The sequence below is a fragment of the Orcinus orca genome, chromosome 9 (assembly GCF_937001465.1).
Source record: "Orcinus orca chromosome 9, mOrcOrc1.1, whole genome shotgun sequence".
Classification (NCBI taxonomy): Eukaryota; Metazoa; Chordata; class Mammalia; order Artiodactyla; family Delphinidae; genus Orcinus; species Orcinus orca.
In genome coordinates this window covers 18,142,462-18,166,002 of record NC_064567.1, presented here as the reverse complement: position 1 = coordinate 18,166,002, position 23,541 = coordinate 18,142,462, and the positions used below count along the sequence as shown (strand labels likewise).

At 42.3% G+C, this 23,541-nt stretch overlaps 1 protein-coding gene and 1 long non-coding RNA gene across 2 annotated transcripts in view; one reads left to right on the top strand and one right to left on the bottom strand.

Moving 5' to 3' along the window:
* Positions 1–704: 704 nt before the first annotated feature.
* Positions 705–6,268, bottom strand: LOC117202308 (uncharacterized). The gene is made up of 2 exons (XR_007479317.1): positions 6,056–6,268; positions 705–3,171 (listed from the first exon to the last, which is right to left on the bottom strand). It is a non-coding gene; the product is annotated as an uncharacterized LOC117202308 (long non-coding RNA).
* Positions 6,264–23,541, top strand: part of BPGM (bisphosphoglycerate mutase) — a 32,565-nt gene continuing 15,287 nt past the window's right edge. Inside the window, exons 1-2 of the mRNA XM_004272175.3 lie at positions 6,264–6,575; positions 18,642–19,303. Coding sequence (XP_004272223.1) covers positions 18,703–19,303 — 601 coding nt within the window. The 5' untranslated portion in view covers positions 6,264–6,575; positions 18,642–18,702. The remainder of the gene's footprint in view (positions 6,576–18,641; positions 19,304–23,541) is intronic.

Here is a 23,541-nt window from a genome sequence, read left to right as displayed (position 1 = left end):
CAACTGGCATAAAGAGACCAACACTCCAGTGGCTGGAAGTCACTGATGGTTATCAAACTGGTAACAAATTCTGTACTCTCATTATTCTTTACTTGAAAACTCACTAATAAGTGAAGGCAGTCAAACTATTTTCTAAATTTATTTAATAAGGATTCTGTACGGATTTAAATGGGGAATATAAAGAACTTTGTCTCATTCAAGCTGGAGTAACAGTCTACAGGTAAAGTAGCTTCTCTCTTCTAGGTACAAAATAGTACCTAGAAGTAGCTAGAAATGACAGATCTCAAAGCTACCATAGAACATTCTGGTAAAAAAATTCTGGGACCTCAGGTAGCCTCCAAAATGTTTATTATACATGGAAAAGATATTTTATATGACAGGGCTTAGTTTAGAAGCTGAAAATGATTTCATCTGTTGACAGATTATCTTTTGTCCGCTATTGTGATTTTTTTATACTATTTTAGATTTCTTTAATTTATTTTTCCTTGTGTATTTTTTAAATCCCTTAGGCTTCATGTTAGCTCACTAGCATTTGTGGCCTGGCACCTGTTTTGACTACGTAATCATGTGTCTTTCCCTACATAGTGCAGACCCTGAAGCCTTATCTGCTAGGACCAGCCTTCCGCTGCCCTAGGAGGGCCTCCCAGTTGCTTGCTATATCTGTTTTTCCCCAGAAGAAAACAAGAGAAAATTAACAAGGTTGATTTTACTCTCTACATAAGAAATTATATTGGGCCCTTAATCTATTGTTGAGACTATTGTTAAAGTTAAAATTTACTGAGCTCTTTCCATGTGTTAACTTATTTAAACAATATAGCTTTATGAGGTAGATAACCTTACCATGGCCCATTATACAACAGAAGAAATAAGGCAAGGGTGTTAAAAAAAAAAATTTGCCCAAGATCATATGGTTAGTACTGGACTGGAACCCAGGCGGACTGGCCCCAAAGCCCACACTCTTAACCCCTGCGCTACTGAATTTCCTTTGAACCTCCAAATCATGTTTTCCCCCTGCTGGACAACAACTAATCCCCAGGAACACACTTACATTAGAGATTCAGCCTGGGAATTAGGAAAATTGGGTTCTTATTCTGCGCTTTAACTACCTGGAAAGGAAGAGCATTCTAGGTAGGGAAAATGTTTGTGCCAAGGTCTAATGGCCATAGGGAAGAGGAAAGAAGGCCAATACCAGGGACAGTGGGAAGCTATTGCAGTGTTTCAAGCTGGGGGAAGGAGGGGGTTAGCTGTACCATGATCACAAAGATCACCCTGCCTGGCTAAAAGAGAGCAAAAGTGGATTCAGGAAGATTTGTTAGGAAGCTACTGAGAAAATCCATGCAAGAGGTGATGGTAGTTTGGGCTAGGGTACTGGTATAGTATGGGGGGTGGGGCAGGGAGGATGGAAAAAAGGTATCTTCTTGGGACTTCCCTAGTGGTCCAGTGGTTAAGAATCTGCCTTCCAGTGTAGGGGACACGGGTTCGATCCCTGGTTGGGGAACTAAGATCCCACATGCCTGGGACAACTAACTACTGAGACTTCACGCTCTGGAGCCCCCGTGCCACAACTAGAGAGAAGCCCATGCGCCGCAACAAAGATCCCGTGTGCTGCAACTAAGACCCAGCACAGCCAAATAAATACTAAAAAAAAAAAAAAAGAGAGCGAGAAAAGGTATCTTCTTGATTGAAACTGATTCTGATTAGATTATATATAGAGCCTTTAACAAAACATTCCAGAAATTACACTTCCAAATATGTGTTACTGCCTTAAAAGTGTCATATTGGTAGGTTATACACCCATTTTAATGATGCTGCATGGCTCTAAACAATTTTGTAAAGCCTCTTTTAGAAATTCCTTTAGAACCAGGTTATAACCAAACCAGAAAAACAGACTTATTGCTCTCTATATAGTCATACTTTATAAATCCCCAAAGCTAAGGAACTATGTGTAATATTGTTAACTTTATGCAGGCTTTATGAGAACTTCCTTTTATGAGTTTGACCTTCCAAGGCATACAGTAAGGACACTTTGGTAAGAAAACTAGCAAATGTTAGGCAGGGGTGAACAAAAGCTAAGTTGTCTGATTCTTTATCAAAGAATGAGGATATATTCTTTTGGCAAAGAGGGAGCCAACTTGGGAAATCCAGAGGCAGAAGAAATCCTTGGACAGTCAGGAGGGAATTTTTTTTTAAGGGAGCAGATAACCAATAAATCTTAGGAGACTGACAACAAATTTCTCACAGAAAAAAAAAAAAAGAAGAATGAAGTTATAGCCATCCGTTTTTAGAAGTAGGAAGCATGGTGGGGAGAGTTCAAATTTCAGAACCAAGTCAAACTCGGACTCTCTAAGTAGCTGTGCAGGTTTGCACAGATTGTCTCTGTGCCTTACTTTCCTCATCTGTAAATTGGAGACACATATGCCAGCAGTTTTGTGAGGTTTTATTAATTGAGCCCTGATTTCCAACCCCTCCCTCAATTTCTTTCATCTCAATACCTTTTCTTCAGGTTGAAAAGGAGGAAACTCTGGGGGGAGCAGGGGTGAAGGGGCTACCCTACAGGAGCTTTCAGGCTTCCCTGGCTTTCTTAGCTCTGCAATTCCAGGCCACAGAGAAAAGAATGCCTGGCGACTTTATCAGCCTCTCTGCAGAGAAGGCCAGCAGCCAGTACCTTTGGTTCAACAGACATTCCCAGAGCACCCTGTCATATAAGGAAAGCAGCAGCCCATTTACGTCCCTGAATCTTTCAAAGAAACTGAAACAACCTCAACGCCCAAGAGTAGGAAACTGGTTGAATTGTGAGACATAATACCCAAAGGCACAGTCACCTGATGGAATTTTAATCGAAGAAGAATATTAAATGACATGAGGAGATGTTCATAATGAATTAAGTAAATATTGCCATGAACCAGTATATATACTACAGATTCCTGTCTTTTTTTTTTTTTTTTTTCCTTTCTCTTTCTTCCCTTTGCGGTACGAGGGCCTCTCATTGTTGTGGCCTCTCCCATTGCGGAGCACAGGCTCCAGACGTGCAGGCTCAGCGGCCATGGCTCACAGGCCCAGCCACTCCACAGCATGTGGGATCCTCCCGGACCAGGGCACGAACCCGTGTGTCCCCTGCACCGGCAGGCGGACTCTCAACCACTGCGCCACCAGGGAAGCCCGGATTCCTGTCTTTTTAAAATAGTTGATTTATAGGGAAAAAATAGAAGGAAATAAAAATTAACAATAAATTCTAAGTGGTAGGAATGTGGGTGTTTAAAATTTTTTCTTTTCTAAGCCTTATGCAATAAACATAATATTTTTAATATAAAGTATAATACATAAATCTGATATAGCATTTGAAAAACAACTCCACAAGCAGAAATTATGACAACTTCATTCACCCCTTGATGCTCCACGTTGTACAGTAGGGAAATTTCATATAGTTCAGACTTCCCAATACCAGAGGCTCCCAGCCCCGCAGTGCATCTGTACTCTCTTTGGCATTCACATCTTGACAGTCACCTCTCTGGGTGGCAGCAAGATAACTAAGGAAATTCCTGTCCTGTAATCTCTGCAGGAGGCCAGGTCTCCATGTGAGTAGAGAGCAGGGAAAGGGGAGGAAAGCACAAGGCCTAGACTTTCTTGAGTTCTTAAAACAAGAGTACGTGTAAGTAGTTAAAACACTTTACATTTATCATTACTGTAGTTAAGAATAACTACCATTTACTGAACACTTTCCTTGTGCCAGGTACATCCTGCATTATCTCATTTAATTTTCACAATGGCCACTTAGATATTATCCCTATTTCACAGATAAAGACACAGGCTGAGGTCAGACAACGTGCCAAAGTTCCCAGTGCAAGGAAGTAGCAGACGTAAGGTGTTTCAGAGATTGAAAAACTATTTCAACATGGCCTCAGTTATTCTTTGCACTACTCTGTGAGATGAGCATTCTGTTTTAACTTGTAAAATGAAGGGACAGATGGCTTCAAAGTCTCTTCTAAGGTTCTACATGGCTGATCCCAAAGGGCATTTCCAGTTTTTGGTTTCAGTAGAGGGGTCGTGTACTGAATAGGTCAATAGGTGGGAGCCAAACACTTTGGGCCTGTTACACTAGATTACGGGGAGCATATTTTAATCTGACCCTGAAAGACGGTAGCGTGTGGTGGGAGGCTAGATACTAGCAGCAAACAACCAGATCATGACGATAAGATTGTCAAGGAGACAATCTGTAAAGGGGATATAGGATCAACTACTTTCTGGAGTTTGCTGGAGGGAAGGAGAGAGCCAAGGCAGAATAGCCTAGGTCTCTGGATGATGTTTTGATGCAAGGTGGACCAGCTCAACCCTACCTGCAAAGGCCCTGTGTAAATAGCTGTGAAATTTAGGCCCAGTATGTAGGCTTTCATAAAATTGTATTTTATTCAGGTCCTGAATAAGACAATCTGCTACTAATCCTTAAAGTACTATATGTGTTAACATTGACTTTTTGATACACTCACATAACAGAAAGAAAGACAACATGGCTATAATACTTTACTGCATTTTCATTTTTTATTTGGATGAAAGTGGGACTATACCAAAAGTCTGAAGTAGTGAACTGAGACCCTGAGTTATTTCCATACTATCTATACTGTTTGCTACATCAGAAGTAAATTTTCATGACTGGTCTCAATGGAAATAAGTTTTCAAATTAGTAATCTTGATTTAAAAAAATATTGCTTTTGTGTGTGTGTGTTAGGGGGGAGCAAGAGGCAGCAGGAGAGGAAGCATTTTCCCCAGAATTATGAATTAGCAACCTTGGATCCTTGCCCAGGCTCTGCCCCCAACCAGCTAAGTAATTCTGAATAAACTTCTTAAATTTCAGATTCCTCACCTGTACAAGGAGATTCTAAAAGGCAGGTGATGTTTGATGTTGTTAATGTTCTATATGACAAACCAGCATTCCACAGGTATACATAACAGTAAAACAAAATCCAGTGAGCCCTTAAGTCCAGAAAAGTATCGCTAAATGCTATAAGACTGACACTTGTCTTTATCCTGTCTTTATCCTCCAGAGTATGGATGGTGGGCACTCTAAGTAGGAAGCTTTGATGTTACACTAGCAGAAAAGGTTTCCCTTCACTTTGTCCTCACCTGGTACAGAGAAAAGGAAGAGGAAGTGGGTAAGAGTATAGGATTTGGAAGCTGCATTCTTGGGAGTCAAGACCGGAAGCTGCCTCCTCCAGTTGCTCTGACCTGACCTCTAGTTAATCCCACACAAGTTTAATTTGACTGTCCCTAGATGGTACCTATCACCTGCTGGGATCTGTCAGGCCTTGGATTTGTGCTCTCCCAGAAGTAAGGGTCTGTTCTTTGACATCCTAGGAGGAATTGTTATGCTCTAAGAAGGATAAAGGAAATACAGAACTAACTACCAATGCTTACATCTTAACGAATTCAATACATAATGTGTCACAGGGTTAAAAATGTGGAAATTAGCTTTTCAAATTTATGTTTAATTATTCTGAGGACCTGCTTGGCCATCACGTATCTACTGGACTTGTTATGAGGATGAAATAGGAAAAACTCAAAAGAGGATACTAAACACTAGGTAGGACAGCTTTTAGAAATCAAGAAGCAGAATTTCCCGTGTGGTCAGGCAAACAAACCAATCCTTATTATTTTCACACCCACCCAAAGGTTCTGACACTTTATGCTTCAAAGGCTTGTGTGGTAGTTCAATCCTACTTGAAGAAGCTTACGAGGCCCTGTGCCCAGCTTCGAGTATTTTCATAGGTTTCCCTTGTTCAGTAACTGTGGCCCCCCAATTTATCATTCTCATATCACTCCATCCTCTCTTCGTCTGTTCTATAAGGTTTTAGTGCCTTCCATGTTCACTGTTCTTCCCCCAACCAAAATAATCTTGGGGGATTGCCTAAGGGGAAATCCCTATAAAATTATCAACACTAGGAGAGAGTGAGGACGAGTTACTGCCCATAAATCGGGCACTTTAAAGGCTTTTGCTTTAATCACCGTTTAGGACTTAAAACCATGAGGAAAGCAGGCGCTTTCCTCCGCGAGGAGTGCCCACCTTCATCCGCCGGCTGCAGTTTCCCAAGAGTAAAGGAAGGCATCACCTCATCACTTCCAAGATTCCGACGACCCTTCTCTACGTTGGCAGGTATTTCCTTCACGACGCCAAACACTTTCTAACACCTAGACCGCTTAAAAGCTCCTGAAGTTTTCCAATTGCCGTGGCGACGCTCCCGGCTTTGTTTTTCTACTTCCCTAGGCAGAAGCCCGCCCACTAGCGTCAAAGCTAGCTCCTCACTGGCCCGAAAGTGTGCTCGTCTCCTCAGCAAGCCATTCAGAGCCTTACTTTCTACGCCGGGGATTTGAAAAACGGAAAAGACCTCGACCTGTTCCTGGGAGTAGGGTGGGGCTGTGAATGAGTGACAGCTTGACCCTCCAATAGTCAGAGCCATAGGACCTGCCCCTTGTGGCTCCGGGGCTAGAAAAGAGAGTCGATGCCGGCAGCAGTGATGAGTCTTGGGAGGTATTGGCGGCTTGGCGGTTCCGAGGAGAGGCTGCTGCTGGTGGCCTTTTTGCAGGTGAGTGGTTTTAATATTGCTGTTGCGAACGTTTCCATTTCTCAATGATGTGGTGGTTTATTTTGGCGTGCGGGAGGGCCAGTTCCTTCCTCCCCGGGTTCAGTCTTTGATGGGAGTCTGGCACTCGCGCGTGCACCCCTCAAGCTCCGACCCTCACTTATCCCCCAGGTCCCGCTCAGCTGTCCCTTTGTCAGAATAAGACTCTCTGGTCTGACAGCCGAAAGGAGGATTCCGCTTGGTAGAGGTACCTTGACGGCAAGAATAAACAGGAATTGAAGGGAGTGATGAACTCAACTCCCCTGGACGTCTGAGGCACGGGGTGACAGAGCCCCGTAAATAGTAGGGCTCCCACTGGGAGGGAGCTCGGTGTGTTTTCAGGGCTGTGCCACTATATTGAGGGCCATGGCAGACCTGGCCCTAAAAGTCTCAGTAGACAGAAAAAACTTGAACGTCATGAAAGGAGAAAGGTGAATATCTGCAATGGTTTATGGAGGGTTCTAGTCTGGAGCTAAATCACAGGTTCTTCGAACCACTACAAATGAAAAAATAAGTGTATTTCTTCTCCTTTCGAAGGGATGGGGGCCGTATTACTGGAGAAGGACAACAGAAATGTGTAATGGAAGTGAAGTTCACAGTTAACGTTTTAAGGATAATTGGTTGTTAGTTAACTTATTGTAACTCTCATTCCCCTACCACCTCCCTTCCAAATTATGGAGGCTTTATAGCTTGTGAGTGGTACCAGAATGTTAACTGACTGAATGCACACTTTTGGGGAAAAAAATCAAATGCTATCTTTCACCAGTAGCTATTAGGGTTTTCTATAATGAAAGCAGAACACATGTCATTTTGTCTTTTATTTTAAAACTGTCTTCCCTGAGGCCAGGGGACTAGGTTTGATCCATCTTTGTGTTCCTGTAGCACCTCACACACCACAGATGCTACTCAATTGTGGTGGGGTTGAGAGAAGCATAATTCAAACAAATGGTGTCGTGGAAGGAGCTCTGAGTTGGCAGTCAAGACACCTGGGTTTTAGTCTTGAAGCTATTTGTGTGATCTTAAATCATTCAGTTCTCTGTCTCTTAATTTTCGCATCTTTAAAAAGTGGATGTCGCATTGGATTATTTCCAAGGTCCATGCCTGTGTTCAAAGTCTGTTTTAAACTAAAGATCCTTAGACGTTTTCTAACACAAGTACATCAGCAAAATCTCATTGCAGTAAATTCCTAACCAGTCTGTTATCAAATAAAAGTTCCCAGCTACAACAGTAGTACCTGTTCTTTTGTGTCCATATTTAAACCAAACCAAGTGGATCATTGTAGAAAATTTGGCTGCTGTCCAGAATGAACATTGTACAGAAGTATAATGTGGCAGAAAATGTCATCCTTTATTCCATCACTCAGAGGCAACCACTGTTGGTGTCCGGGTAGATCTTTCAGTCTCTCTTCCTCTTTTGCCTCCTATGGTTGGTTGAAATTAAGTGGCATGTTTCATTTTAAGTAATGACATCTAAATTCAGCCATGCCCTCATCTTTGTGTGTCTGGTGCCTAGAGCACAGAGGACACGCCAGTGTCTGAACTGTTAGGTCACTTGAACATCCTTGGAATGAAATCTGGTGTGAAGGGATATTTATATGGGGAAATAGGACTAAAAGTATCACTTAATAACAAAACTCTTTAACTGAAACTTGGCCACAAATATGGATAAAATATAGTTTATAAAATGTAAAATAAATGTTAGCCACTTCACTAAAGCATTTGGATTGTAGAATATTGCTTAGTATTTGGTATGCTTCTAGGACTGTATCTTACTGGCAATGCCTCTTTCCGGAAACACAACATTTGATTGCATTCCTACTTCACTGTCTAATTTAACCTTTTCTCCTTACTGCCACCCTCATTTTGCTTTTTTCCCAGCTTTTACTTCTGCTCATACCATCAGCAAGTCAGGATCACTCTCAAGGGCCTGAGGTCTGTGTCAGTGTTCATGTGTTAGTCAAAGTCTGCTCCATTGAACCCAGAATACCTCACACTCTTTGGTAGACCACTCCACCATAATCTCATTTAGTCTTCTTCATAGCCCCTTGAGAATAGTAATTAGATAGGAAGGAGGTGTCATGAGTGGGTGTTGTGCACATGGGTGATGCCACGCAGGCTGGAACAGGCCACATGCCCCAGGCACACACATATGTCATTACACATGTGTGTCCCTTTCCTGTGAAGAGGGGTCTACCTGCTATGGTTTGTTACCTTTGTAACAAGTGGTTAATAGGTATAAAGTTGGAGAATGACAGGGTAATCGTGTCTGGAAAACACCTGTAAGTAATAGCGTTTGCTCCTGGTAAAGAGTTGTTCTTATAATGCAAACACAAATGGAACAGTTCCCATAAAGCTTTAGGAAAAGTAATAGATTATGGAACAATAGGTACTTTGGGATATAGTCATGTTTGAACTTTTCGTAATGAGCTGGGCTTGGGTAAGGCATATTTTAAGACCCTAAGGAAATGAGCTCCAGATTTCATTTCCACTGTTCCTTTTTAATCTATCAGAGACACGGTTAACCTCTCTTTTTCCTATCCTCACATCTAGCCAGCCTATCTTTATAGAGTTAGATCCCTAATGCAGCAGAGGTTAAGAGTTGTTCAAAGGTATGTAGTGAGGATTTGGACCAGGGAAAACATCCAAGTGGTCTAGGGTAGGATTTGAATATTTAATATTTAAGGGTAAGCTTTGGCTCAAAGCAACTCTGGCTCTGCATGCCTTATTTTATATTACTTCAACATTATATCATTGATCACATTTCTTACTCAATTTTGGAAACAGTAAACAAACTAAGTGTTTAGACTGGACTTTATCCTATAATTTTCCCCACTTGTTCATGAGTTGCCATACTAGAGTATTAGACATTATTATTTTTCAAACACCTGAGGAAAGGAGGAAGCACTGTCCTAGGAGCATTGGTTTGGGAGAGAGGACGAGACTCAGTTATGGTGGGTGAGGGAGAGGTACGTAAAATTATATGGTTTAATGAGGAGCAGGTGTAGGAGGCAGCAGCAAGATTTTTAGCTACATTTGTTGATACTACCTAGAGATTCTGGAAGTATTGTAGAAGTAACCTCAGTAAACGCAATGGCCTGATATGTACCAGTCTCCTACCTACCTACCCACCCTCTCCATCCCTACCTTGCCAAAAGGATGCTAATCTTGAAACATAACTCGACTTTACGGTGACATTTATGGAAAGGATATTTTTTACCCTGTCGCCAATTTAGGTGGGAAAAAATGCATATACGTATATATATTTCAAAAGGTCTTTGAAAATATGAGTCACCTGCAAATTGTGTTTTCTTCAAATCGCCTATTTGTTTCTTTTTTGCCAAGGCAATTCCATAGCACCCATTCCTGAGCAGGTATACATTCACCTGAAGTGTGAAGCATTTATAAAGATGTCTAATAAAAGTAATGCATGTCAAAATGACAGATTATATTTTTGAAGTTGGTTAACAAGATGAATAATTTTTTCCCTCTTCTATCTTGAACCCATTATTAAATTCGATGAAGCAAAATAAACTACTCAGACTGATTTAAATGTGCTCAGTACTATCTTCTGTGAGGGATAAAAACAGTTATGAATGGGATTCCATTATTCAAGGCACTTGCAGTTCTGGCTAAGAATGAAAGCAGGTGATTTAATAATGTTGGGATTATCCCATGACAGGATACTTAAAGGTTCAAAATGCTGATGTGATTAGTAGATCTGAATAATCCCAGCTAGGCCAGGGTTTGGCAAACTAAGGCCTTCTGACCCACTACCTGTTTTTGTACAGTCCACAAACTATGAATGGTTTTTAATGGTTGAAATAAATCAAAGTATAACAATATTTCATGTGCACGAAAATTATATGAGATTCTAATTTCTTTGTCCATATGTAAAAGACAAAAAAGTTCCAATATGTTTATTGGAACACAGCCTTATTTATTCATACATGCATTGTTTATGGCTGCTTTCAGCAGAATTGAGTAATTGTAACAGAGACCACATAGCCCACAAAGCCTAAAAAATTTACTCTTTGGCCTTTTACAGAGAAAGTTGCCCCCACCTGAGCTAAGCTGGAGTGTCTTTCACATCATCGCCTTTACCCCTTTTCAAGAGCCATTATGCTTGTCCAGGTCTTCATTAAATGTTACCAGAATGGTTGCAAAAGCCTCACAAGTATTCACATCCCTGGTTTTCCCATCTCCCTTACTTGTAGGTGCTGCCTGATCCTCCTAAAATACACATTATTAACCCTTTAACGATGTCCCAATACTTACAGAAGAACCTGCGTTCTTTGGCACAAGGCCCTTTTTGGGGCCACTATTCAGTCTTATCTTTCTAGACTAGTCTCCTCCTACTTCCTTGTTATACCCTATACTTAGTTTAAGATGCTCATATAATTTTCCAGGTGGGACCTTCAAGTGTGAAAGGGGCCCTATAATAAGTATGTTGGGAAAACAGGCCTAAAGCAAGACTGTTCTAGGCAAACCAGTTTGAATGGCTCACCATTTCTCCATAAACACCTATTCCCTTGCCCTCTACTCACTGTTCCCTTAGGCTGGAATTCCTTTTCTTTTTTCTATAAATCTGAATCTTAAACATCCTGGAATTCTTTTTCTTTTTTCTATAAATCTGAATCTTAAACATCTTTTCAAATTCAGCTTAAATAGTGCCATGTCCATGAAGCATTATTCAAGTAAAAAATCTCTCCTTGGGGCTTCCCTGGTGGCGCAGTGGTTGAAAGTCTGCCTGCTGATGCAGGGGACACAGGTTCGTGCCCTGGTCCGGGAAGATCCCACATGCCGCGGAGCAGCTGAGCCTGCGCGTCCGGAGCCTGTGCTCCGCAACGGGAGAGGCCACAACAGTGAGAGGCCCGCGTACAGCAAAAAAAAAAAACAAAACTCTCCTTTTCCATCTCCCATATACATGAACTGCTTTCTCATGATGTGGGTTAATTTCTGCTTTAGTGATACACACACATATCCCTTCCCCCATTAGTCACTTGGAGACATCATTCATGTTGGATTCTGTATTCCTCACAGGCCTAGCATTATGCCATGTTCAAATGGAGTTTGTAACACGTTTGAAGAATGAGTTAATTGACCAAACTTGGTAGACTGATGAGTATTTGGGAATGTCAATGTATAAATCATCCGTTTTAACGTAATTTAAGTAGTGAGAAAAGTTGGGTTTCCAAGGGCTGAGGACAGAGCCTTGGGTGCCAATATGGCAGTGGAGCAGAGTGGGTCAAGGCATATGTATAGGCTTTGGGGTCCAGCCTGCCTGAGATTGAAATCCAGCTCTGCCAGTTACAGTCTTTGTCATCTTGGGCAAGTTAACCTCACCTCTTAGGTTTCTGCATCTGTAAAACAGGAGTAATCATAGTAACTTCTCTGCAGAATGGTGGTTGAGGATTTAAATAGTCCCAAGCACACGGTGAGCACTCTGAGAAAGGTAGCGGCTATGGTGTCATATGCTGTCTTCATCGTCATAGTACTGTTGCTGAGGGGCAGAAAATACAGATTCAGTAAGAAAGAGAAAAAAAAACATCGTATATTAACGCATATATGTGGAATCTAGAAAAAGGTACAGATGAACTGGTTTGCAAGGCGGAAATAGAGACACAGATGTAGAGAACAAACATATGGACACCAACTGGGGAAAGTGGTAGGGCGGGGGTGTAGTTGTTGTTGGTGGTGGGATGAACTGGGAGATTGGGATTGACATATATACACTAATATGTATAAAATAGACAACTAATAAGAGCCTGCTGGGGCTTCCCTGATGGCGCAGTGGTTGGGAATCCACCTGCCAATGCAGGAGACATGGGTTTGAGCCCTGGTCTGGGAAGATCCCACATGCCACGGAGCAACCTAGGCCTGTGCACCACCACTACTGAGCCTGCGCCCTGGAGCCCGTGAGCCACAACTACTGAGGCCCGTGCACCTAGAGCCCGTGTTCCACAACAGGAGAAGCCATCGCAATGAGAAGCCTGCGCACCACAACAAAGAGTAGCCCCAGCTCGCCCCAACTAGAGAAAAGCCCATGTGCAGCAACGAAGACCCAATGCAGCCAAAAATAAATAAATAAATTTATTGGAAAAAAGAAAGACCTGCTGTATAAAAAATAAATAAATTAAAAAAAAAGAAAATATAGATTCAACACTGGGACATAACAATAGAAGAGCTGGGAGAAATGCAGCACCAAAATCTTGGAAGATTTTTTCTTCCCTTGATAGAAATAGTCAGCTTCAGAGGGGTCAAAGCCCTGTAAGTCCTGAGTGAAGATGGTCTTCACTTAGTAAGAAGTAACCAATCAGCAGTCTTTTGAGAGAGCATTTCAGTAGAGTGGGCAAGGTATAAGTTAGGTGTCAGAGGACTAAAAAAGTAATGGCCAGAGGAAGGGAAAAACAGCCAAGAGGAAGCGGCAGGAAGATGAGATGCAGCGTCATGTAAAAGATACGTTTGTTTACTAAATTTTTCTCTTTGAGCCACACCATACTTTAAAAAGGAAGGAACCCTGGGGTATGGTAATTCAGTGACCCGTGTGGCGCTTTGGGGGTATGAGGTAAATCATTGACTAAAATTCGTGCTTAATTCAAGTGCCAGTAACCCGTGCCAACCGATAAATGAGGACCCTTAAGAACCAACTCCAGCGTGGTGAGCTTTACCAAAAGCAACACAAAAAAACAAAGCTTGATTTTTAGAAAGGATAGTCTTTAATTCTTAGCCTGGCACCTTATTATAAGTTGGGGGTGACTATTGCCTGACTTGACCTTGTGATTTGAGGTTCTTCAGGCAGTCATACGCCGAGCCCTCCTTTATACTCACCTTGTTTGTGTGCATTTCATGAAATGTCTGCCTGGGTTGGGGAGACAAGCTGTGACTGGAGATTCTCCTGTGAAGGGAAGCCTAGTGAGCCTAGATGCTCACACCCAGACTCACAAATCTTCCGTGGTGAGGCAGAAAGAGTGCGGGTGTCAGAGGCACAGACCTGGATCGCAGTTCCAATTCCATTTAGTGGCTCTGTGTTTTTGGACAAGTCAATCAGTGTCTCTCTTTTCTCTGTGGAGATTATTATGGCCTTTCATGTTTAGTTGTCTAGTTGTTATACTAAACTGTAACAAAAGAACAATATAATGGATGATTATTCTTGGCGCTGCCTTTGCCATCAAATACATTGGAATTCTTGAGTTAAAGCTTCCTAAAGTCTCGGGCCTGACTATTTTTGGTTTGGTAGTTACCACTAAAAATGTCAGGCCTTAGCCTTATTGGCACAAGCTAATCCTTTTTGCCTAACTTTGATTCAGTCAGCACACCTACTAAGTACCTAGTATGTGTCAGGTGTCATGCTGGGTGCTAGAGATGGGGCAGTGAGTCAGACCAGCCCTGAGGCAGCTTACAGTCTAACAGGGCACACAGATGTGGAACAAGTGATCTGTCACAAGTGACCCATCACAACGGTACCTAGTGTCCTAAAGTAGGGGGCTGTGGAGGCACCTCACCACTTCCCAGTGGGTGGGAAAGAAGGGCAGAGAAGTCTGCAGAGGCTTTAAAAGCATTGTCCTCAGACCAGCCGCCTCAGCATCATGGAAGCTTGTTAGAAATACAGATTCTCAGGCCTGCCTCAGGCCTACTCATTCAGGCTCTGGAAGTGGGGCCCAGCAGCCTGTTTGAACCAGTCCTCTTGGTAATTCTGATGCACATTAAAGTTTGAGGACGACTAGCCTAGAGGAAATAACATTTAAGCTAAGCACTAAAGCTACACCAGTCAATACAGTAGCCACTGGTCACGTGTGGCTATGGAGCCCTTGAAATGTGGTCAGTCCAAATGGAGATGTGCTTTAAGTATAAAATATACATCAGGTTTCAAAGACTTACTAAGAAAAAAGAAAGTAAAATACCTCATTGAGAATTTTATATAGGTCATATGTTAGAATGATAATCTTTTGAACCTAAAGGGTTAAATAAAATGTATTATTAAAATTTCACCTATTTTTGCTGCTTAGTACGGCTTTTAGACAATTTTAAATTACAAATTTAAAAAAGCCAATTATATGTGGCTTGCGTTACATTTTGATTGGACACAGCTGATCGAAAGGCTAACTAGCAGGCCCCCAAAGCAGGGAGGGACTGAAGTGGGGGTAGAGGGGAGGGGGTGTTGGGTGAGGGTTCTGTGTAGGAGACAGTGTGTGCAGAGGTCCCGAGGCCAGAAAGAACATGGCATGTTCAAGGAAATAAAAGAAAACCAAAGTCTTGCAGGTCACATTAAGGATTTTGAGCTTTGTCCTAAGATCAACAGGAAGTAATCTGAGGGTTTTAAATAGGGTACTCAGTTTTCAGGAAGTTTGTAGCTAATACATGAGGGCAAGAGAGCTACAGCTGAATATTGCAAGGCTCAGAATCAAAGCTCCCCCCACCTGCCCAAAAGATGGTGGGGATGGAGGCATTTGGACAGGAAGTACTATTGAGAGGGAGGGAGCGGGACCCTGCTCGTCAGCAGCCCCTGCCCCAGGATACGAGGCACGAACACCCCTGCTGAAGAGAGAAGCAGACACCTGGGAATAGTTTGGTGTTCAGTTCATTTTCAGCTTGGTTAAAGTTGAGAGCTAGAGGAAACAAACATTCCAGAAGAGTCCAAAGTTGAGTAGGAGTTTGATTACAGAGCTGGGACTCTGCAGGGCACTGGCGAAGTTTTGGTGAAGAGAGGGTCAGGGACAAGGAAGCCTGGCACACGTGGGGATTAGAGGGTCTGTCCTTTGAAAGAGTGCGCTGGACAACCACAGAGGAAGGCTGGGGTTAGAGCCTGGAGGCTTGGGGTCTGACCAGCTCCAGGGGGCAGGAAGGCGGGGCTGGGGGGGGTGGTCCTCATTCACCTGTGGCCTGGAGGAGGTTTCTCTTTAAGTCACAGTCACACACTAGCAGACTCAATCTACTCTCAGAAATGTCTTGTTTAGCTCACATTTTTAAAATGTATTCAAATTAGTTGCTAGTATTTGTATTAGATATCACATAAAATTCACATTTCCAGTTCTTTTGAGAATTGGAAGATTGAGGACCCCAGTTCCTCAGTCTCACAGAGAAATGGGCTGGAGCTAAGTAGCAGCTACTCCCTTCATTTTTCATTTGAGCTTCTAAGAACTGAAATGATCACATTAAAAAAAAAGACATTTACCCTAAAAACAAAACAGAATCCACAGGTTCTGTCTGGTCTGAGTCTTGCATTCTCTCCAGTCTTTGTTTTCAGCAGCCCTGGCTTCTCCTTGTTCTCCAGAAAAGTTCTAGAATGGTACCCTTAGCTCAGCGAGACCAGATTATACAAATGCTTTGTCCATGCACACGAGTTGCTTCCATCAGAAAAGCGCGTGTTCCCTGCAGTTCAGCACTTTTCCTACCACCTTGCAGCCCCACAGCACTGCTCCTCACAGATCAGCCTGAAACTTTAAATGAAACTGACTACAGTGTTATGTTTGTTGACACTTGACATCCAGCTCCCACAATGATTAAATTGTAAAGAATGCAAACTATAAACCTCAACAGCTCCTTTGTGAATATTCAGTAGTTAATTAAATGGCAAAGATCAGTTGATAGCAAGGAGGAGAGAGGGAAGGGACTTTCTGTTGACCTGAGGTAGATGTTCCAGTTTGGTACCTTATCCTGTATTCGCCGTCTGTCCACCGGAGTAAAGCGCAGGTGTGTATTTATTTGTAGAGTCCTTGTGGCTGTAGCACTATTTCTCTGCTCCAATATATATATTTTGAGGGGAAGAAAGAGAAATTGTTTTATTTCTTTAAGTAAGCAAATAGAGCAGATTAAAATACTGCAGAGCTTGGTGATAGTTGCCTCAGTGTTCATGATATTATTGCTACATTTTTTTTGTTGCCTCCATATAGTTTTTAATCAAAAGATGATGGAGAAGTGCCTCTGCCTATAATATTTGTCTATCACACCTTCTTCATTTGAAGGGAAAGTAGCTTCATCAGCCTAAGGAGCTTCTTGTTTGACAAGACACAGTAAGGGCTGAGGTAGAGAACAATTGATAACTTCTCTTTTCTCCATCCCCCTCCTCACCACCACCGAAAACAAAACAGTAAATGTTGCGTGGGCATGGATCCAGTTTTTGATGGGCCTGAAACTTCTAGTACTTACTGGATTGGGGTGGGCCCTTTAAAAAAAAAAAAGCAATACAGAAGTGTCTTTTGCTGATTAAACACACACACACACACACACACACACACACTCTCTCTCTCTCTCTCTCTCTCTCTCTCTCTCTCTCTCAATGATGTGAATTCATTATTTGGTCTCTCCCAGTGCCTTAGAAGGAGTTTGTTCAAGTGAGGGGCCCTGAAACTTGAGCTTCATTAGTTTCATGATTATTCCTCTTCCGGGCACCGGTAATCCCCTAGACAAACACTGCCCAGTTCTTTCATCCCATTCTCTGTTCTGCCACCCGATGCCCATCTGGGCTGAGAATAGAGACATTGCTTTCCCTCTGGAAAGTCTTAGCTCTGCAAGGTACCTTCACCTGAGTCCTTAGCCCAGTTTCTTCCAGTGACCTGATGCTTCCCCACTTCACATGCACTAAATAAAGCATCAAATTTTATTGATACCTGATGAGAAAGGGAAGTCATAAACCTAACCATTGTAGCCTTTCAGCCACTTGCAAATCACCTCAATCTGCTTCCTCCCTTGGGTCCTCTGTTGGCCCTCCACTGAAATTGGAAGCTTTGTTTTAAAGACATTTTTCCCCCTTGAGAATCTCTAGGAATTACTAAAGGAAGGAAGAAATTAGATCTAGATTCCAATTAACTTTGTCATTGACTGTTATATAACTGTGGGTGAATCACAGTTTAAGTGGGACAGAAAATCTCCAGTTAATGGAAGTTGCCAAGAATGGCAGAAGCCCAGGCCCTGATCATATAATCTCTACCCTCCAGTGTGGAAAGTGCTGGGCTAGAGGTGGAAAGCGCTGGGCAAGTAAACTGAGCAGGGTTTGTCAGTGTAGATCTGTCCACTGCAAGGAGAGCGAGGCAGGCTGATGCAGCCAGCCCGAAGATTCTCCACGGGACAGAGTGGGCCCAGCAGATCTTTGGGCCGGCAGCTTCACTTAGGAAGTTCAGAAACACTTTAGGGTTGCCTGTCCCTCTTTACTAGAGTCTTCGCCTGCTGAGATGTGGCTGGCATGTATAGGACAGCTGAAGGGTTGGGAGAAGGAGAGGGGGGCCTCCTTATCAGTGTGCTTCCTCTCACTCCTACAGACCTGCTTCTGGTAATCTGTTTCTACAGGCAGCATCTCTCAGCTGCTTAATTTGATAGCTTGTTTTGCATCCAATTTATTCCTGCCAAAAACTCTATCTTGAGGCAGGTGAAAGATTATTTAGGTAAGTACCATATTGGGTGTTAATGTTGATTTAAATCATTTTAATGTTTAAATGTTGAACCTTAGATTTTCTTGTATGTGATGTAGCCTGTGGCATTGAAGAGCTAGTTGCCACCAATCAATGATTTACATACCAGATGAATGTGGTGGTTTATTGAATTAACATGTTTAATAACTTCGATAATAAGACGAGACTGGTAAATTATTTCTCCACCAGAGGGGGAAACAAAATGAGAAGGGTGCCTTCAGTCTCGAGTCAGCTTCTCAGACCTGGGAGTTCCCAACTACGAGTCATCCCTTTAGACACCTAAAACTCATTCTATTAAATCCTGTCTTCTGTAAGCAGAAACTGCCTTTTTATCTGGTGGAAATGTAGCATGCCAATAGAATGAAGTGTTCTGTTGTTTTATGTCATACAATTACTTACTACCCAGCCATCAGAAAATTTGTCAACTAACTAGGTTCCCTGTAATTATCTGTAGACTCTGTATGTGCCACAGTATGTATGAGTTGCCAGATGTCTGATGTCAAAACTGTTCAAGGAATCATTCCAGTGTGTTTTAGAAACTGGCTGTTGAAAAGTTGTGCTTCCACCCCCAGGTAGTTAGTTGAATGAAGAATATAACTTATACTTTTTGTTTCTTCTCTTTCTAGATGTCTTGCTGTCACTGAACCCTGGCCCATTGGAAAGCACTAGAGAAGCTCAGCCATCAGTATGTCCAAGTACAAACTGATTATGTTAAGACATGGAGAGGGTGCTTGGAATAAAGAGAACCGTTTTTGTAGCTGGGTGGATCAGAAACTTAACAGTGAAGGAATGGAAGAAGCTCGGAACTGTGGGAAGCAACTCAAAGCGCTAAACTTTGAGTTTGATCTTGTGTTCACATCCATCCTGAACCGCTCCATCCACACAGCCTGGCTGATCCTGGAAGAGCTGGGGCAGGAGTGGGTTCCCGTGGAAAGCTCCTGGCGTCTCAATGAGCGTCACTATGGAGCCTTGATCGGTCTCAACAGGGAGCAAATGGCTTTGAATCACGGCGAGGAACAAGTGAGGCTGTGGAGAAGGAGCTACAGTGTGACCCCACCGCCCATAGAGGAGTCCCATCCTTACTACCACGAAATCTACAACGACCGGAGATATAAAGTGTGCGACACTCCTTTGGATCAGCTGCCGCGATCCGAGAGCTTAAAGGATGTTCTGGAGAGACTCCTTCCTTATTGGAATGAAAGGATTGCTCCTGAAGTATTAAGTGGTAAAACCATTCTGATATCTGCTCATGGAAATAGCAGCCGGGCACTCCTGAAACATCTGGAAGGTACCATCTTTATGCTACTACTTACTGAAGGTTGCTTCTGGGCCTTAATCTAGAAAGGAACTGGTTTCTAAGCTAATAATGCACAGTTTACGTAATAGACTTTCCTTCCCTATTACCTTTTGTCCTTTCAGTCTTTTCAGGATCCTTTTGTTCTATCAGTCAAAAATCCTGGGCCTTTTACATTCGTGTTATTTGAAGCAGTGATTCTCTAACGTCAGCAAGCATCAGAATCACCTGGAGGGAGGGAGGGCTGGGACCACCACTGGTTTCTGGCCGCACCCTTGGAGTTTCTCAGTCTGTAGGCCTGGGGTGTGGCCCAGTAATTTGCGTTTCTAAGGAATTTTCAGGTGGTGCTGATAATGATGCTTGGGCTTCTCCAAGTGCTTGAGAACCACTGATCTAAAAGATTCTGTGGCTTTTGTTGTAACAAGGTAAGAGGAGGCTAGGGAGGGAAGAAATTTTTGTAGAAATGGTATGCAAGGTAAGTTTTTTTTTCTTTTGAGTCTTTCAAGTTAAGTAAAATCATATAGACTTCAGTTTTGCTCCCGTTCTTCCAACTTTAAACAATCATTGCTGTGTCTTCAGACCTAGGTTTCCTGAATAATTGTTTTGTTCCAGTCTTCTCTTTGTTCCAGACCAGGCTTAGTCATCGACTGGGAGAAAGTTCAGGAGAAGGAAAATAAAAAGATGGCTTATTGGAGATAATTAGTAGCCTTAATTTTATTTTAACTCCTTGATGTTATGTTCTAGAAAGTACTGTGTTTTTACCTTCCTCTTAAGTAACATGAACTAAATGAACTCCTCTGAGGACTTGAGCTCACCAGTTTTGGGCACCAGTGATTGCACAGTGACACCTTCAGGGGGTTTCTCCCTCCCCTCTCTCCCTTCACTAAATAATCCCGGACGGTTGTGTGTTTTGAGTGATCTGCTCTGTCTGGTGTTTTCCTGTCTGTCGTCACTGTCAGCAGTCAGCCCACTGGCATTAGAATGCATTTCTCCAACATTCCCTTTTCATTCTGCTTTACTTTTCTATATGAGGCTGTGAAAAATGAAAAAGTTGACCTTGCACATGAAATAAGTGAAAATAGGTTATTGTTAACAAAATGAACTGATCTTTATAAGATTTTAATGTAAACCTTTTAGCATGTGTTTTTTTTCCCCCTAGTTTTTATAACATGGCCAAGAGCCAAGTCATTACTCATATACCTGACCTCCATTCATTGTGCAGAGATCTAAAATCTACAGGCTTTATTGGCTATTTAAAACATCATTGGCCAGACATGGCACTTGATCTGTTTGTGTATGTGTATATATCTTATTTACTCAACTATATAAATGGTATTATTCTTCCTTGTTCAGAATAGTCATGTATTTGATTAAATATCTATATATAACTTCATCATTACTGGATTTATTATAGTACTTTATTGTTTGAAGAAGAGTTGAAGCTCCTCTTAGGACAACAACAAACTGAAATTCAGAATTTCAGAGTTTCTGCCAGAAGATGTATTCTCTGTCTCCATGCCAATTCCTTTTTTCCAGAGATGGGACTTAGATCTCTTTGTGGCCAGATTCCCTTCCCTTAAGAAAAGGCCATCATCTCCTTCAGGATCCTCTTTTCTTCCCCATCTCAGCTAGGAAATCCTCCTTTTAAAGACAGTTTCCTGCTGGTTAGTACCATTTACCCATCTTCAGGTTTAGAGCACTAAGATTATTCTGCAGCCCTGACCATAGCGTATTCTAGATACCCCCTTCCATTAGTGTGTTGGTAACTTAACCACTTGTTACTGTTATTTTTGAAAGAAATAGGAAGGTTTAACAAATGGTGGTGAAGAAGACTGCCACCATTGTAGGGATGCAGGGGAAACTGCCTGTCGAAGGCAAGGTAACACATAGAAAAGCTGACTATCTATATTTGAGGGAGGTTTTGAAACCATTAATAGTTTATTGAAAAACAATCAAATGGTATAGCTGCTTGGGAAAACAATCTGGCAGTTCCTTGATGGTGACACATAGAGGTACCATATGATCCAGCAGGTCCACTCCTAGGTACAACCTGTATTCATTTCCTAGTGCTACTGTAACAAAGTACCCAAAACTGGGTGGCTTAGAAAAACAGATAATTGTCTCACAGTTCTGGGAGCTGGAAGTCCTAAATCAAAGTATTGGCAGGGTCCTGCTCTCTCTAATGACACTAGGAGAGAATCCTTTCTTGCCTCTTGTAGTTTCTGGTGTTTGCTAGAAATCTTTTTTTTTTTTTTTTTTTTATGGCCATGTTGTGCAGCATGTGGGATCTTAATTCCCTGACTGGTGATTGAACCTGTGCCCCCTGCAGTAGAACCACTGGACTGCGAGGGAAGTCCAGAAATCTGTAACGTTTCTTGGTTTGTAGATGCATCAGTGCAACCCTCCATCTTCACTTGGTGTTCTCCCTGTGTGTCTCTTCTTCTTGTCCAAATTTTCCTATTTATAAGGACACCAATAATATTGGACTAGGGCCTACCCCAAGGACCTCATTTTAACTTGATTACCTCTCTAAAGACCTGTTTCCAAGAAAGGTCACGTTCTGGGGTACTGGAGGTTAACTTCAGCATATCTTTTTGGGGGGAATGCAGTTCAACTCATAACAATACCTAAGAGAAGTGAAAACATATGTCCACACAAAAACTTGTACACAAACCTTCAAAGCAGTATTACTCATAACAGCCACAGCCACAGTGTGGAAGCAACCCAAATGCCCATCAACAAGTGATTAGATAAGTTAAATGCAGTATGTCCATACAATTAAATATTATTCTGCATTAAAAAAAAATGAAGTACTGACACGTGCTATAACATGGATGAATCTTGAAATCATGATTACATGAAAGAAGCCAGGACTTCCCTGGTGGCGCAGTGGTTAAGAATCTGCCTGCCAGTGCAGGGGACACAGGTTCAATCCCTGGTCCAGAAAGATCCCACATGCTGTGGAGCACCTAAGCCCGTGTGCCACAACTGCTGAGCCTGTGCTCTAGAGCCCGCGAGTCACAACTACTGAGCCCGTGAGCCACAACTGTTGAAACCCGCATGCCCAGAGCCCGTGCTCCATAACAAGAGAAACCACCACAATGAGAAGCCCGCACACCGTAACAAAGAGTAGCCCCCGCTCGCCGCGACTAGAGGAAGCCCTGCGCACAGCAAAGAGGATGCAACGCAGCCAAAAATAAATAAATAAGTAAATTAATTTATTAAAAAAAGAAAAGTCTGCCCTGTTTAAAAAAAAGAAAGAAAGAAAGAAAGAAGCCAGTCACAAAGGATCACGTATTGTAGGATTATATTTGTATAAAATCTCCAGAATAGGCAAATCTATATGGACAGAAAATAGATGATTTGTTTCCTAGGACTGGTGTGGAGGGGAAGAGGGTGGATTGAAGAGTGACTGCTAATATGTGCAGGGTTTCTTACTGGGGTGGCGAAAATGTTCTAAAGTTGACTGTGGCGATGGTTGTACAACTCTGAACATGCTAAAAGCCATTGTATACGTTAAGTGGGTGAATTGTATGGTATGTGAATTACCTCATTAAAGCTGCAAAACAATTTAACCAATGAGATTTAAAGATGAAACGATTTGACATTGGCCTAGAAAGCAATAGTTGAGGGCAAATACGTGGAAGTGACAGATAACAAAGGAGATATGCATGGATGTGGAGTATAGAATAAAGAAAAGAATTAAAACACAGCTTTGACCAGAAATGTGTTTACAGGGGTTACTGAGAAATAAGCAGGCATTTATCCTCAGGCTTCATTTAACTTTTCTTCTGAAGGTCTTTTTTTTTTTTAATTTGGATGTACAGAACTAAATTAACTTTCAGAGATTAATGAAATAGAAGCGACCTTAAATTATAACTCCTGTCCCTATCACTATAAATAGGCTACGCGGTACGCGGGCCTCTCACTGTTGTGGCCTCTCCCATTGTGGAGCACAGGCTCTGGACGTGCAGGCTCAGTGGCCATGGCTCACGGGCCCAGCCGCTCCGTGGCATGTGGGATCCTCCCGGACCAGGGCACGAACCCGTGTCCCCTGCATTGGCAGGTGGACTCTCAACCACTGTGCCACCATGGAAGCCCCTAGAAAATGTTTTTACTTGGGGGATAATTGATTTAAAGCAGTGGTGTTTATGCTGGAAGAGGTAAATTGTACAAAGAGTAGGAAGTATGTGTAGAGAAAGATGTGAGGCTGGCAGATGCCTGAAGGAGAG